This window comes from Hyla sarda, chromosome 4 (genome assembly GCF_029499605.1).
Source record: "Hyla sarda isolate aHylSar1 chromosome 4, aHylSar1.hap1, whole genome shotgun sequence".
Lineage (NCBI taxonomy): Eukaryota > Metazoa > Chordata > Amphibia > Anura > Hylidae > Hyla > Hyla sarda.
The window spans coordinates 344189066-344204126 of record NC_079192.1 but is presented as its reverse complement, the minus strand read 5'-3'; the positions used below and the strand labels follow the sequence as shown (position 1 = coordinate 344204126).

At 44.0% G+C, this 15061-nt stretch overlaps 1 protein-coding gene across 7 annotated transcripts in view; it reads left to right on the top strand.

The window, feature by feature from the left end:
* The window catches only part of RUFY1 (RUN and FYVE domain containing 1), a 147665-nt gene that overhangs the window by 70929 nt on the left and 61675 nt on the right, over nt 1-15061 (top strand). For 6 of the 7 annotated variants that reach the window (XR_008843088.1, XM_056516537.1, XM_056516534.1 and 3 more), the window contains 2 exons: nt 10377-10433; nt 12775-12891. Coding sequence is in view for 6 of the 7 variants with exons in the window: in XM_056516537.1 (XP_056372512.1) it covers nt 10377-10433; nt 12775-12891 (174 nt within the window). In the remaining variant the exon portion in view is untranslated. The remainder of the gene's footprint in view (nt 1-10376; nt 10434-12774; nt 12892-15061) is intronic. The other variant, XM_056516536.1, reaches the window with a different exon arrangement.

Below are 15061 nucleotides of genomic sequence, written 5' to 3'. Positions count from 1 at the left end.
GATAAAATGTTTTTGCCCGGAATACTCCTTTAAATAAATTATTTATCACAAAACATTGTCAATCCAAACTACAATTTATCCTGCACAGAAACAAGCTACACTTACGTAAATATAAAAAGCCGGTAATTACTCACCGGAAATTCTGTTTTCACAAGCCATGACAGCACCACCTGAGAGAGGGACTCCGTCTCTAGGGACAGGAAACCTTGGCGAATAAAAGGAAGTCCTCTCCTCTCCATTCCCAGTGAGTTACAGAGACCTAGAAGAGCCTTCTTACTTGGTAATAACAGTCATAATAATAACTGAACAAAGGAATACATCAATTTTAATATGCTACACCCAAGTGATCTAAGCACCCGTGAAAAAAAGAACTATTTAGAAGAACAAATAAAAAGGGTGGGAATGCAACCGTGCTGTCATGGCTCGTGAAATCAGAATTACTGGCTTTTCCCATCGCCATGACAGCACCACCTGAGAGAATACCAGAGACCAGACTAGGGTGGGATAACAGTTTGGAGAACCAAAGGACAAATCAGAACAGTTCCCCACGTCCAACCTATAGTGGCAAAAAAAGTGTGGGGAGACGACCAGGTTGGCCGCCTTACAGATTTGATCTATCGAGGCACCCCTCCTCTCGGCCCAAGAGGATGCAACTGCACGTGTAGAGTGAGGCTTGAGACCAACAGGAGGAGAAAGGCCAGGGGAGACATATGACAAACAAATAGCATATAGCTATGGAGTCACTTCTAAAACAGTTACCCTTATTCTGGCCAGAGAATTGGACAAAAAAATCTTTGTTTTCCTAAAATCTTAAGTTCTTTCCAAATAAGAAAGAACACACCTCCTTACCTCCAGCATATGAAAGGATTTTTCCCTGTCATTTGCTGGATTGCTACAAAATGAGGGTAAGAATATCTCCTGAGATAAATGAAAACTGGATACCATTTTTGGCAAAAATAGTCCTGAGAACTATTCTGTCATCTAGAACAGTGTTTCCCAACCCAGTCCTCAAGGCACACCAAAAGTCCAGGATTTTAATTTTTCCCTGTTCTATTCCAATGGAGTAACTGAAAAAACCTGGAATGTTGGTGTGCCTTGAGGACTGGGTTGGGAAATACTGATCTAGAATATGAGTGTATGGTTCAAGGCATGAAAAAAAATTTGCTATTTCACCTACTCTACGAGCAGAGGTAACAGCTACCAGAGAAGGCTTCAAAGTCAGGTTTTGATAGAAATAGAAGAAACTGGTTCAAAGGGCTCACCACACAGACATTCCTTTCCTAATGGTAATCTGAGGGTAACTCATAACTTCTTCCACAAAACTTAAAATTTTATCAATTTTACTCTTGGGAAGGAAGGATTTCTCCTGTGTAGAGTCCAAAATAATGCCATGTTGGGGATGGAGACAACTTCTCCCAATTAACTAGCTAGCCCAGTTTTTATATAATTTGTAAGGTGCTGTACCTTTTTGAAGCTGAGTCTGTACCTTTTTGAAGCTGAGTCTGCCTCCAGGATAAAATTGTCCAGATATGGGATGAATATTCGTTCTTCTTCCCTTATGTATGCTGCTAACTTCGATACAATTTTTTTGAAGATCCTTGGAGCTACTGAGATCCCAAAGGGAAGGGCGCAAATTTGAAGATGCATTAGGTTGGGGCCTAGGTGCACAGCAATTCTTAGGTATTTTTGAAAGTCTGGATGTATGGGTACGTGGAAGTAGGCATTCTTTAGGTCCAGTGAGGCCATGAAACAGTTTTTTGTAAGTAGATTTACAGTTGATCTCAGTGTTTCCATTTTGAATCTTTAAACAGATTTAAAAAATACCAAAGGTTTTAGATTTATAATTACCCAAAAGGTGGTGTTGGATTTTATTCCACACTATTCCTGGTGAAAAAAAACCTGACACGCCTGACATGATGGTACCTTTACTTGAACCCCTTTTTCCATTAACAGAAGAACCTCTTGTTGTAATGAGATCTGACCTATTGACCCCAAAGGACTTTTGGTTATGACAAAGCGAGTCGGTCGAAAGCTGCAAAATTCCCAACACAGACCGTTCTGAATGATGTCCAGAACCTGGGAACTGCCCACTGTTTTTCCATGCTGGAAAGAAACGTTGCAGTCTGCCACCCACTTGCAGGACCCCGTCATTGAGACCCTGTCTTTTTTTTTTTTTTTTTTTTTTAAGAAGGTGTGGGGTTTGTTAAACATGAGGCCACTATTCTTTTTTGGAGAATTTCCAGTGCCCCGACTGACCTATTCCTCTACTCTGGCCTCCACCTCTCCCCCTGGACCGAAAGGACTGGTTATGTCTTGACCCAAAGGAAACCCTTTCTTCCTATAATTTGCTTTTTCAAGTATATCTGAAAGGACAGATCCAAACAACTTCTCTCCTTCACAGGGGATGGCACATAATTTATTTTTTGGGGATACCTCACCTGCCATATTTTTTTAACCACAATGCCCTTCTAGCTGAATTAGATAGTGCCCCAGAACAGGCAGATAACCTTAGAGCATCTGAGGTGGAGTCAGCTAAGAAGGCTACTCCCTTACGGATAGTGGGAATGAAAGAGCTGTTCCCTTGGTACTTTATTGTGGATATTAGAGGCTAACTGATCTAACCAAATTAAGACAGCCACAGAAGTCCCTGCTACATTAGGTTTTAAGGCTGCCCCTGAAGCTTCCCATGTTCTTTTAAGAAACATGTCCATTCTCTTAGCCATTGGATCCTTAAGGGTCCCAAGGTCTTCAAAGGGAAGAGATCCCTTTCTAGATATTTTGGAAATGGATACGTACATTTTTGGAGGGTGATCCCTAGTTTTAGTTTCATTGTCAGCAAACGGATATTTTCTCTTTAAAGTTTTAGGCAAAAAGTCTTTTTGTCAGGGTTTTCCCATTCCTTAAGAATAACTTTTGAGATAATTTTGTGTATAGGAAATACTCTGTATTTTTTAGCATCAAGACCCTCAAACATAATGTCTTGAATTGACTTTGGTTCCTTAGGCTCTTCCATATTTAGAGCGGAACGTACAGCCTTCACTAATTGATCAGTATCCTCAAAGGAAAAAAAAATTCTTTCCCTGAGGAGTCTTCCTCTGACTCCTCTCCTGAGTTTGACACAATAATACCCTCTTCTTCAGAATCCAATTAAGACCACTGGAGTAGTAACAACATTCGAAGCAGTGGGAAGAGGTGCAGAATCAGTAACTACAGGATTAGCAGCTGCTGTTAAACTCTGAATGGATGACTGGATCTCCTTTCTAATAAGATCCTGCATTTGTGCCAGAAGAGACGGAACTAAGGCTTGAACCTCCGAAGTAATCAGCTTATTAATAAGACTGACATGAAGCTTTTCCATATTCAGGAGGTAGTATTTCTTTACACATGTTACATTCACGATTTTTTGTCTTTTTGGAAGATTTCCTAGGTGCATCATCACCCTGCTGAAAATAACCAAAAAGACCACAATTTAGAAAAGAAGTTTTGAAACATAGAAAAAATACACTCACTCAGAAACCACCGATACCGAAGATGGCGTCTTTGTAGAGGAGTCAGATGGAGTACGCCTTGGGTTGTCACCGCTGATACTCATGCTGGAACACAGGAAAAAATCCCCCACTCCAATGCTGGACAGGTATGAATGAGTGGCCAGCTCACCACAGGAGGAAGAATGGCAGAAAAAAGCTTATTTTTAAATCTGCCGCCTCCTGAGCACCCGGCGTGTGATGTCACATCTGTCCCCCTTTGACCTGTGGCATCCTCTCGCATCATCACTTGCTAGCAGTGATGATGCTAATCCCCGCCCCCCATGCAGGCCGCAGCCATCCCGCAGCAATCCACGCGACCGTGCTCAGACGCTGGGGATCCTCTGCTCGCAGCCCACCGCACACAGCCATCAACCTGGCTGCAATCTGCCGGCATACCAGTGGCGGCGAACATAATGAAATGTAAGTTCGCCTCGGGCTGCTGACAGAGGAGAGTGGGGGAGGGGCGGGAGATTTAAAATGGAGGAAAAAGAAAAAGTGAGCGGAGCTAAGATCCCCAACAAGGGATCCTAAAACCGCCTACACAGAGGGGCCCAGCATAGAGAATCCCTCCGTCATTTTTCCTAAAGCCCCACTTGAGACAGGAGCTCCTCTAGGCTTCCCATAGGGACAGGAAACAAGGTGGTGCTGTCTCAGGTGGTGCTGTAATGGCGATGGGAAAATAGAAGTGTTATGGTTTTACTGTGAACAAATATTATATAATTACTAGCATGATAAACAACTTTTGATATCTTGCTCAGAAGTCTATGCAGAGGAAAAGACTGATCTCCTGTCTGGCCGGGGAGGCGAGCACAATGCTGCCTGCTTCCCCAGCTTATAACTCACAATCACAGTGGGTCTTAGGCGTTAGATCCAATTCAATCAACAGTTTTGTTGTGTTTGAGCGACTTGTCAGAAGTGTTTTTTTTAATTTAATTAATTTTTTTATGATACTACCAGTTTAAAGCAAAGCTCCTGTATATATTTTTATCACTGTATTCATAACAACCCATAAAATAATGTTAACCTATTATTTATTAAAAAATAGCATAAAGCAATCATAGAATATTTGCTTTTTTTTATTGCTCACCAAAAAAATGCAGTATGACTTTTTAGAGTTCATTAATTTAAAAAGCAAAATAAAAAATAACTGGGTCCTGAAAGCCTCAAAATAGGCTAGACCTTACCCCTAGAGGATTCATGGTGAATTGTACGTAATAATGCCTTGGGACTCATAATGTTATGAACATTAACATGAGCCATCAGCAGCTGGGACCTCACCGCTATTGGTAGATATCAGAGATCATACTGATGTCCATCATAAACCCTATAGATGCTGCGATTGATGCCGATCATGGCATCTATAGGCAAAATGGAGGCTTCATTTCCCCCCACATCTCCACGACAGCACCCATGAGGTTATCTCCTCCTCCTGATTGGGACGGGAAAAAACACTTGAGAGGTTAAATTCCCCACCCCTTCCTGTCCGCACCAGTGTTTTTTCCTGTCCCTGTCAGGGAAGGAGCTGAGAGGCGCAGGGGGGGGGTTTTGCTCTCCGGCATGAAGAAAATTGAAGGTCCTTACCGGGGCCTTGCAGACTCTGGGTGCGGGCATAGCACACCCCCTGTCTTTTTCTCACCTTTGGTCCGGTCCACTCTGTGGGTCCGCTCCGGGAGCCTGGAGGCAGAGGAATGCCGCGGGAGCACTGTGTAGCGTGCGGGTTTCTGTGCAGTCTCCTTACAGCAGTCTCTACCTTCAGCGAGGAGCTCTTTACCTCGCGCGAGCGCTTCTTAGTTTATTTTCTCCCGGCAGATCTCCTTCCGGCCGAGATGCTGGCTTCTGTCGTCACTTCTGGCCGCGCTGGAGCGGGGAATTTGAATCTGGAGTCCGGCTTCGTACCTATAGGAAGCTTCTCTCCCAAATGGAAGCTGATCTACCTGATTCCAGCGTTGAATAATACAAGGCTGCATCATGAGCTCACCTGCAAAAGTTCCAGATCCTCCAGTGATCCCAGGATCGCGAGTACTGAGGGCCTGAGTTCGCCCTGGCCTATCTTCATTGCATGGTGTTTTATCCTTCTCTTCCTTGTATTTGCAGGGAGACAAGGATTCTGTAGGTTCTTCGGTTAAACCGAAAAAAATCAAAACCTAAGAAATGTGTTATTTGCTAAAAGGAGTTTCCTGAATCTGCTTCTAAACCTCTGTGTAAATCATGTACTGTATTGCATCAGTAGTAAAAGATGACTCTCCAACTCTTATGCAAGAAATTAAATCCATGATTCATTCAGAGATGCACTCTGCATTAGCCTCTTTTGCACCCATTACCCCTGTGGCATCCACTACTTCGGTTAATGTCTCAGCTGTAAAAAAGACTAAAACTGTGTCTTTTTCGGATTCTCAAGAAAAGTTATCTCCAGAATTGGAAGAAGGAAAATCCTCATGAAGAGGAAGATTCCTTTCTTTGAAAAAATTCTTGTTTTCATTCTGATGTTATAGAATCCTTAAGTCCATTCGTACTACCTTGAATTTAGAGGAAGTTCAGTAGACTAAGTCTATCCAGGATGACCTTTTTGGAGGCCTAGGAGACGGGAAACCCTGTACTTTCCTTGTTCATACAAATTTGCATAAAATTATTAAAGATGAATGGGCTAAGCCAGAAAAGAATGCTTTTATTCCTAGGGGTCTAAAAAGGCGATATTCCTTTGGATGACGCAAACTCTATTACCTGGGACACGATACCATTAGTAGATATCCCGGTTGCTAAGGAAGCAAAGCGTACCTCTCTGCCTTTCGAGGATGCTACACAACTTAAAGATCCAATGGATAGAAAGGCAGAGAGTTTGCTAAAAAGACCTGGGAGGCTGCTTCCTCACTGTCAATGCCTAGTATAGCCTCTACCTGTGTAACCAGGCATCTAGGAGTTTGGTTAGACCAGCTGGAATACCACCTCCAGTCTGATACCCCTAAGGACCAGATTTTGGAATCCTTACCCCTGCTTAAGATGGCATCTAATTTTTTATCAGATGCCTCAGCAGAATCGGTAAATCTGGCTTCTCGTACTGCTGTTTAGTCCAATACCACTAGGCGTGTACTGTGCTTAAAATCTTGGTCGGTAAACATGACTTCAACAAGTAATCTCTGCTCCCTTCCTTCCTTTCCATGGAAAATTTTTGTGCGGCCCAGAGTTGGATTCTATTCTGGAAAAAGCAGCAGACAATAAAAAAGGATTGCCCTTAGATAAGGTCCAACCTAAAAAGTCTCCTTTTCGTCTTTTTTTTCCCAGTCAGACTAATCTTTCAGAGGGGGCAAAGGGAAACAGGACGTTGGTCTTACAGGAAGGGAGGTAGGGGTAGAAATATCTTTACTAACCCCGGTCAGTCCTCTTCCAACCCTAAGCAATGACGCCAGGCCAGTGGGGGCAAGGCTTTCCCATTTTGCCCCAGTCTGGGAGTCACTACTATCCAGGAGGTTCCTCTCCTTCAGAGGGGCCTAGGTCATTATTCTTCCCTGTTTTTGGTTTCCAAACCAAACGGGAAGTTCCGTACAATTATAAACCTAAGACCCCTGAACAAATTTGTGGTTTACAAAAAATTCAAGATGGAAACTGTGAAGTCTGCAGTTCAGTTAATAAAGGAGGGGACAGTGATGGCGATCTTCGCGATGCATATTACCACATTCCCATCCATTAAAATTCCCCAAAATATTTGAGATTGCCATCCGATGGGGGTCCAGGGTCAGCCACTTTCAGCTTGTCTGTCTCCCATTCTGCCTGTCATCTGCGCCTCAAATTTTCTCAAGGTCTTAGCAGAGGTGGTTGCCCTTCTCAGGAAGGAGTCTATTCTAATTATCCCTTATCTAGACAACATACTAATAGTGACAGACTCTGTTCCTCAATTGGAACTTCATTTACAGAGAACAATACTTGTTCTCCAGAAGTTGGGTTGGATCCTAAATCTAGACAAATCAGATCTTATTCCCAGTCAGAGGAAAATTTTCCTCGGTACCCTTTTGGATTCAAGGATCTAGACCTCTTTTCTTCTGGATTCCAAAAGGATATTACTGCAGGCATTAGTCTCCAGATTTCTAAGCCTCCATTCTTGTACAATCAGGACAGCAATGTCCACTCTGGGTCATATGACATCATGCATCCAATCAGTAGCTCGGGCTCAGTTTCACTCCAGGCCTCTACAAAAGTGGATCCTAACCATTTGGGACCAGTCTCAGAAATCTTTAGGCAGAAGAGTGATAATTCCCACTCAAGTAAAAACCCATCTAAGATGGTGGAGGTTCAAGGAAAATTTGGAGAAGGGAGTAAGTTGGTTTCAGACAAACCCAGTTACTCATAACAACGGATGCCAGTGCAGGGGGATGGGGTGCTCACTCAGATTCTTGGGTAGTCCAACTTCAGAGAGCTATGGCAATATGGATGACACTCCAAGAGTTGGAGGAGATCTGCAAAAATCGCCATAATCTCATTTACTCAGACAACATGACTGCAGTGGCCTTTATAAGGCGTCAGGGAGGTCCAAGGTATACAGCTCTCCAGTCAATCTCGCATCAAATATTTTCTTGGGCAGAAAACAAGGTGCTTTTCTATCTCAGCAGTCCATCCTAAAGGGGTCTGGAACTTGGAGGCGGACTTCCTGAGCATACACATATTAGACCCAGGGGAATGGTCTCTAGCTCCGTGGGCATTCAGGATGATTACGGAAAGATGGGGGGGTTCCTCAAATAGATCTGTTTGCAACCAGGAGAAATCAAAAGGTGGATCTATTCTATTCCCTAAATCCAAGGGACTCTTTGCTGCATAGATGCATCAGGATTGGACATTCAGTATGGGATACGCATTTCCTCCACTGCCACTAATATATCTCGGGTCCTTCAGAAGCTATTGAACTACCATTGCATTCTAATCCTAGTGGCTCCATACTGGCCAAAGAGGAGCTGGTTCTCTCTATTAAAGACTCTAGCTGTAGAGGATCCCATCTGCCTTCCTCCTCAAAAGGATCTACTGTCCCAGGGACAATCCTTTCATCGTCAGATCAAAAACCTCAGCTTGATAGCATGGAAATTGAAAAGTCCATTCTGCGGAAGGAAGATTTCTCTGAAAAGGTAGTAAATACCCTTCTATCTTGCCGTAAAGATACTACCTCTAGAATCTATGCTAAAACCTGGAAGAAATGTATCTCTTGGTGTGGGGATTCTTTTTCTATCAACACTCCGGTGATTCCTAAAATTCTAGACTTCCTTCAGCAGGGATTTGATTTAGGTCTTTCCCCTAGTACCCTCAAAGTACAGGTTTCTGCTCTCCGTGCTCTCTCTCATGTAAAATTGGCTGATAACATGTGGCTTTCAAGATTTATTAAAGCGTCCAGCAGACTCAGACCTAAGACTTTAAATATCTGTCCTCAGTGGAATTTAAATACAGTTCTAGCGGCTATTCCTTTGGATCCCTTTGAGCCTCTGGATTCTATTTCTGAAAAATTTGGACTCTCAAAAGTATATTTTTAATCGCCATCACTTCAGCTAGGAGAGTAGATGAAATTCAGGCTCTTTGTATCCGAGCGCCTTATATCAGAATTTTGGATGACAAAATCATTTTTAAAGGGGTACTCCAGTGCTTAGACTTCTTATCCCCTATCCAAAGGATAGGGGATAAGATGCCTGGTCGCGGGAGTCCCGCAGCTGGGGACGACCGTGATCATGCACGGGGCACCCCGTTTGTAATCAGTCCCTGGAGCGTGTTCGCTCCGGGTCTGATTACCGGCGACAGCAGGGCCGGCGGCGTGTGACATCACGCCTCCGCCCCCGTGTGACGTCATGCTCCGCCCCTCAATGCAAGCTTACGGGAGAGGGGGCGGGATAGCTATCACGCCCCCTCCCGTAGGCTTGCATTGAGGGGCGGAGGCGTGATGTCACACGCCGCCGGCCCTGCGGTTGCCGGTAATCAGACCCGGAGCGAACACGCTCCAGGGACTGATTACAAACGGGGTGCCCCGTGCATGATCCCGGGCGTCCCCAGCTGCGGGACTCCCGCGATCAGGCATCGTTATCCCCTATCCTTTGGATAGGGGATAAGATGTCTAAGCACCGGAGTACCCCTTTAAGCTTGATCCTTACTTCCTCCCTAAAGTTGTCTCTACCTTTCATAGATCACAGGATATTGTGGTTCCATCCTTCTGTTCAGATCCCAAAAATGACTTAGAAAAATCAAATAGTCTTTTGGATGTTAGAAGAGCTGTCCTCATCTACATTGAAAGAACTAGTCAGTGGAGGAAGGATGACAATCTGTTTATTCAGTTTGCTGGCCCTAATAGAGGCAAGAAAGCCTCTAGGAGTTCTATAGCCAGATAGATTAAGACCACAATTTCAGAGGCTTATGTGGCCAGAGGTAAAGCCCTTCCTATACAATTGAAGGCCCATTCTACTAGAGCAATTTCCTCATCATGGGCAGAGAGAGCCGGAGCTTCTGCAGAACAGATTTGCAAAGCTGCCACTTGGAAAAACCTTCATACTTTTTCCAGACATTATAGAGTTCACATCTTGTCTTCTGAGGCTATGGCCTTTGGACGTAAAGTTCTCAGTGCTGTAGTCCCTCCCTAATAAATTCTTTGGTATTTCTCTTGGGTGCTGTCGTGGAGTTGTGGGGGGAAATGGTGAATTATACTCACAGATAATTCCTTTTCTGGAAGTCTCCACAACAGCACCCATACATCCCACCCTTTTGGTTTTTTATTGTAGTGTTTTTGGTATACTTTTTTCCTTTCCTTTCGGTGTTCTTTATAAATACACTGGTGTGGACAGGAAGGGGTGGGGAATTTAACCTCTCAGTGTTTTTTCCTGTCCCAATCAGGAGGAGGAGATAATTTCATGGGTGCTGTCGTGGAGACTTCCAGAAAAGGAATTATCGGTGAGTATAATTCACCATTTTTACCGTACTAACCCCCAAAAGTTGAAAGACTGCAGTTTTTTTTTTTGTTTTATTTGGTTTTTTTTTCCGGAGAAAAAATATTTATTTCCTTTTGCCATGACGACACCACCTGAGAGAGTCTCCGCTCCTAGGGACAGTAAACCTGGAGGATAAAATGAAGTACCCTCCTCTCCAGCCTCAGTGCTTTTCTGACCCATGCAAGCCTATTCTGAGGCAGGAGTCCCTGTGCCAGATGGCATGTTCTTTACACAGCTGGAAGATTGCCGTATTGAAGCCCTGGAGCCATAGGGCTTGCAAATCCTTATCAGGCTCCTCTAGTTGAAGAAGGTCTAGCCTGAATACACAGTTCCCTTTGCCCATCTCTCGTAAAAGCCCTTGTTACCTGGGTTGTGGTGCAGGAGAACATGGCTGCTGTTTTTTAAAGTACCTGGTGAAGTTCGTATGCAGCATAGTCAGATGAACAGCGGACATATCTGCCTGTTAATCGTGGCACGTCTCTTCTGGTCCTGCTTTTTAGGGGACCAGAAGTGACGAGAAAAGACACGGCATGTATCCAGAAATTAAGGTTCTCACCGTGGGAAGTAGAATAAGGTGTCACCGGGCCACCGGAAGAAGTTACGCCAGCTAATTTTTTGCTCCAAAAAGTGAAAGCTTGTGGATAGTCCGATTAACATAGAAAACCAAAATCATTAGATGGGATATCATGTTCGAAGGCTTGGAATCAGTGGTGCCGCCAGGGGTAGAGGAGGCCATGGCCCTCCCTACATCAGGCTGCCCCCCCAGTTTGAATGGCTTATTCATGCTAAATTACTAGGGCCCATCCGGCCAGCCGACCTGCCAGCCATCACCCCAGCCATGTGGTGTTGTGCGGTAGGCCTGCCGGTTCGGGACGCATTTAACTATATGCGCGTCTTACTTATGCGCCTATAGTTAAATGTGGTGCTTGGCTCATTGGCAGAGTGAAGAGCAATTGGCTCTTCACCCTGTCAATCACTCTTGTGATCACCTGCAATGTTCAGGGAAAGCACAAGAGGCCCGAACGTCCTTCCTCTGCACTCTGGCACATAATTAACGTCCTCTTGTGCTTGAGCGCAAACCGGAGAAGAGGCCATGCGGAAGCTGGTGAGTATGTTTTTGTTTTTAAATTTTGGCAAGAGAAGCTACCTACAGGGGGCTGCTGTTTTATACTGCCTAAAGGGGGATGCTGTTATATATATTACTTAAAGGGAGCTGCTATTTAGATTACCTAAAGGGGGCTGCTGCACAGCGGCTACTTGGTTGTCCCCTCATACTTTTTTGCGTAACTACAGGGTGGGCATTGGAAATTCTTCTATGTCCTTCGTCTGTAAAGTGTTACAGACTGTAATCCCACCCTACGCTTTATGGTAAAATCAAAGGTGTCATTGCAAAGTAAAATTAGCCCTTCAAAGAACAAGCCCTCACATGGTTCTGTGGATGGAAAAAGGAAGTTCTGTCTCTTAAAAGGGAAGGAGGAAAAACATGCCACGCCCCCTCCAATAGACTTGCATTGAGGGGGCGTGACATCATGAGTGGGCGGGGCCATGAAGTCACAATCCTCCGGCCCCTGCATCGCCAGTCATCAGGCACGGAGCGAAACTCGCTCCGTGCACCAGATGACAGAGGGTGCTGCAGGAGAGATTGTGGGGGTCCCCATCCTTTGGATAGGGGATATAATGTCTAGGGGTGGAGTACCTTTTTAAGGACACAGCCCATTATGGCCTGGAGGACACAGCCAATTTTCATTTTTGCATTTTTGTCTTTTCCTCCTTGTTTAAGGAGCCATAACTCCATCCACACAATCATATAAGGACTTGTTTTTTGCTAGACCAATTGTACTTTGTGATGACACCTTTCATTTTACTATTAAATGTACAGCAAAACCAAAACAATTGTTATGTGTGGGGCAAAATTGATAAGAGAACCTCAATTTTGCTAATTTTAGGGGGTTTGGTTTTTATTCAGTGCTGTTTATGATAAAAATGAAGTTCTCTTTATTCTGTAGGTCAAGGCAATTTTAAATTGATACCCAATTTATATAGGTTTTATTGTACTACTAAAGCCCTATTCTCATCCCTAGGTTTTTTTTCCATATATGGGGCTATATGAGGGCTCATTTTCTGCGCTGTGATCTGTAGTTTTATTTGTACCATATTTATTTTGATGGGACATTTTGATTGCTTTTTATTACAAAAATAATAATTTTTTTTGATGTATGACGCTGATCCAAGACTTATTGATTTATGTAAAAATTTACGAGAACTATACTTAAACTTTATATATAATCTGTATTAATTTTCAGGTAAATATGCAGGATACAAAGGTTGAATTGGAAACTTATAAACAAACGCGCCGAGGACTAGATGAAATGTATAATGAAACCTGGAAGCAACTAAATGTGGAAAAACAAGTTAGAACGGTAAGCTATAATAGTTTTTTTTGTTTTCTACCATTAAAGTGTAATTAGCTGCAATACATGCCCTCCCCTGAGTGTTACCAGACAGAAGTGTGAGAGGTAGGATTTACTGGAGATAGATTGGTCCCTATTTAGCATATAGTGGGAGAAAATGTTTTTGCCTGGAATACCCCTTTAAAAACAGAGGTATGATTTGATGTCAAGCTTCTATCTTAAATCAAAATTCCATTAAATTCCACATAGCATGAATTAAATGTGTTTCTTAGGCCATAGTGTGTCTGGAACAAACATATACAATGCAATGTCTGAGGTAAAAAAACATTGATTTAAACACACAAGCTCTTTTAAAAAGAATTGTTACTATGTATTACCACAAGCCTCCATGTTAAGAGAAGTCTCAAGTACCAACGTGAATATGTGTATTCTGATTTTATACATCCTCCTATGGTAAGGGGGATGTATGCTCTGTAAACAAACATATTGCATAAGTGAGTACACCCCTTGTGTTTTTGTAAATATTTTATTATATTGTTTCATATCACAATACTGAAGAAATGACATTGCTACAATGGAAAGCTGTGAGTGTACAACGTGTATAAGGCTGGGTTCACACTACGTTTTGTACTTACGGTTCCCGGGAGTAGGGGGGCGGGGCTTAATTGCGGCGCCCGCACTCAGCCGTATAGGGGAACCGTATTTAATGCATGTCTATGAGCCGACCGGAGTGAACCGCAGCCTCCGGTCGGCTGCGTTTTCGGCCGTATGCGGTTTCCCGACCGTAGGCAAAATCGCGGTCGACCACGTTTTGCGATTAAGCCCCGCCCCCCTACTCCCAGCCTTATACGGGAACCGTAAGTACAAAACGTAGTGTGAATCCAGCCTAACAGTGTTAAATGTTGCTGCCCCCTCAAAGTAACTGAGCCCACAGCCTTTAATGTCTAAACCTTGGCAACAAAAGTCAGTACACCTCTAGGTGGAGATGTCCAAATTGGGCGCAATTAGCCATTTTCCCTCCCTGGTGTCATGTGACTCCTTGGTGTTAGAAGGTCAATGGGGAGCAGGTGTCTTAAATTTGGTGTTATCTCTCTCACACTTTTAAAAATTCTAAATGGCACCTCCTGGCAAAGAACTCTCAGAGGATCTGAAAAATAAAATTGTTGCTCCACATAAAGATAGCATATGCTATTGGAGATTGGCAAGACCTTGAAACTAAGCTGTAGCACAGTGGACAAGACCATAAATCGGTTTCACAGGACATGTTTCTGGCCTCACAATGGTCGACTAAAGAAGTTTTCACTTTTTCCACAACAGTAACACTGGTCCAGGAGTTCTGCAGGACCAGCCTTTGAGAGTTCCCACACTTTTTCCCAGGGCTTGAACCCTGGTGCACATGCTCAGCATCATCCAGAACCTGGGGAATATACATATGAGTTCTGCCAGCATTGCTGCTGAGGTTGAAGGGGTGTGTTGGGGGGGGGGGGGGGCATCAAATTGCCATCCAGAAGGATGCCTCTACTAAAAATTTGGCACGAAAAAGCCTGCAAAAACTTTATTGAAGCAAGCAGACTCAAGACTATAATTGAAACCATGTCCTTTGGTCCATGGACACAAAGATAAACTTACTTTGTCAGATGTTGTCAAGTGTGTGTAGCTGCGACCAGGTCAGAAGTACAAAGATAAGTGTGTCTTGCCTACTGTCTTGCAAAAGTGCTGCTGGCACTGGGGAGCTACAGTTCATTGAGGGACCAATGAATGGCAACATGTACTGAAATGTCTGTCTCAAACAGAATGTGGGGGCGTGCAAAGTCTCTTAACATCCATCAGCTCCATTATGTCATTAGGGAGGAGTGAAAGAGCACTGTGGTGGCAACTTGTGAAGCTCTGGTGAACTCCATGCCCAAGAGGCTTAAAGGGGTACTCCGGCCTTAAGACATATTATCCCCTATCTAATGGGTAAGGGGATAAGATGTCTGATCGTGGGGGTCCCGCCACTGAGGACTCCCGCAATCTCTCATGCAGCACCTGTCTCTGCTGCACGAGGCGATGATCGCGCCGTGTCTGAAGCCTCACGACCACAGGGCCGAAGTATCGTGATGTCACGACTCCGCCCCCTTCTGACCTCATGCCCTGCCCCCTCAATGCAAGGGAAGGGGGGTAGGGAAAGGAGAGTGAA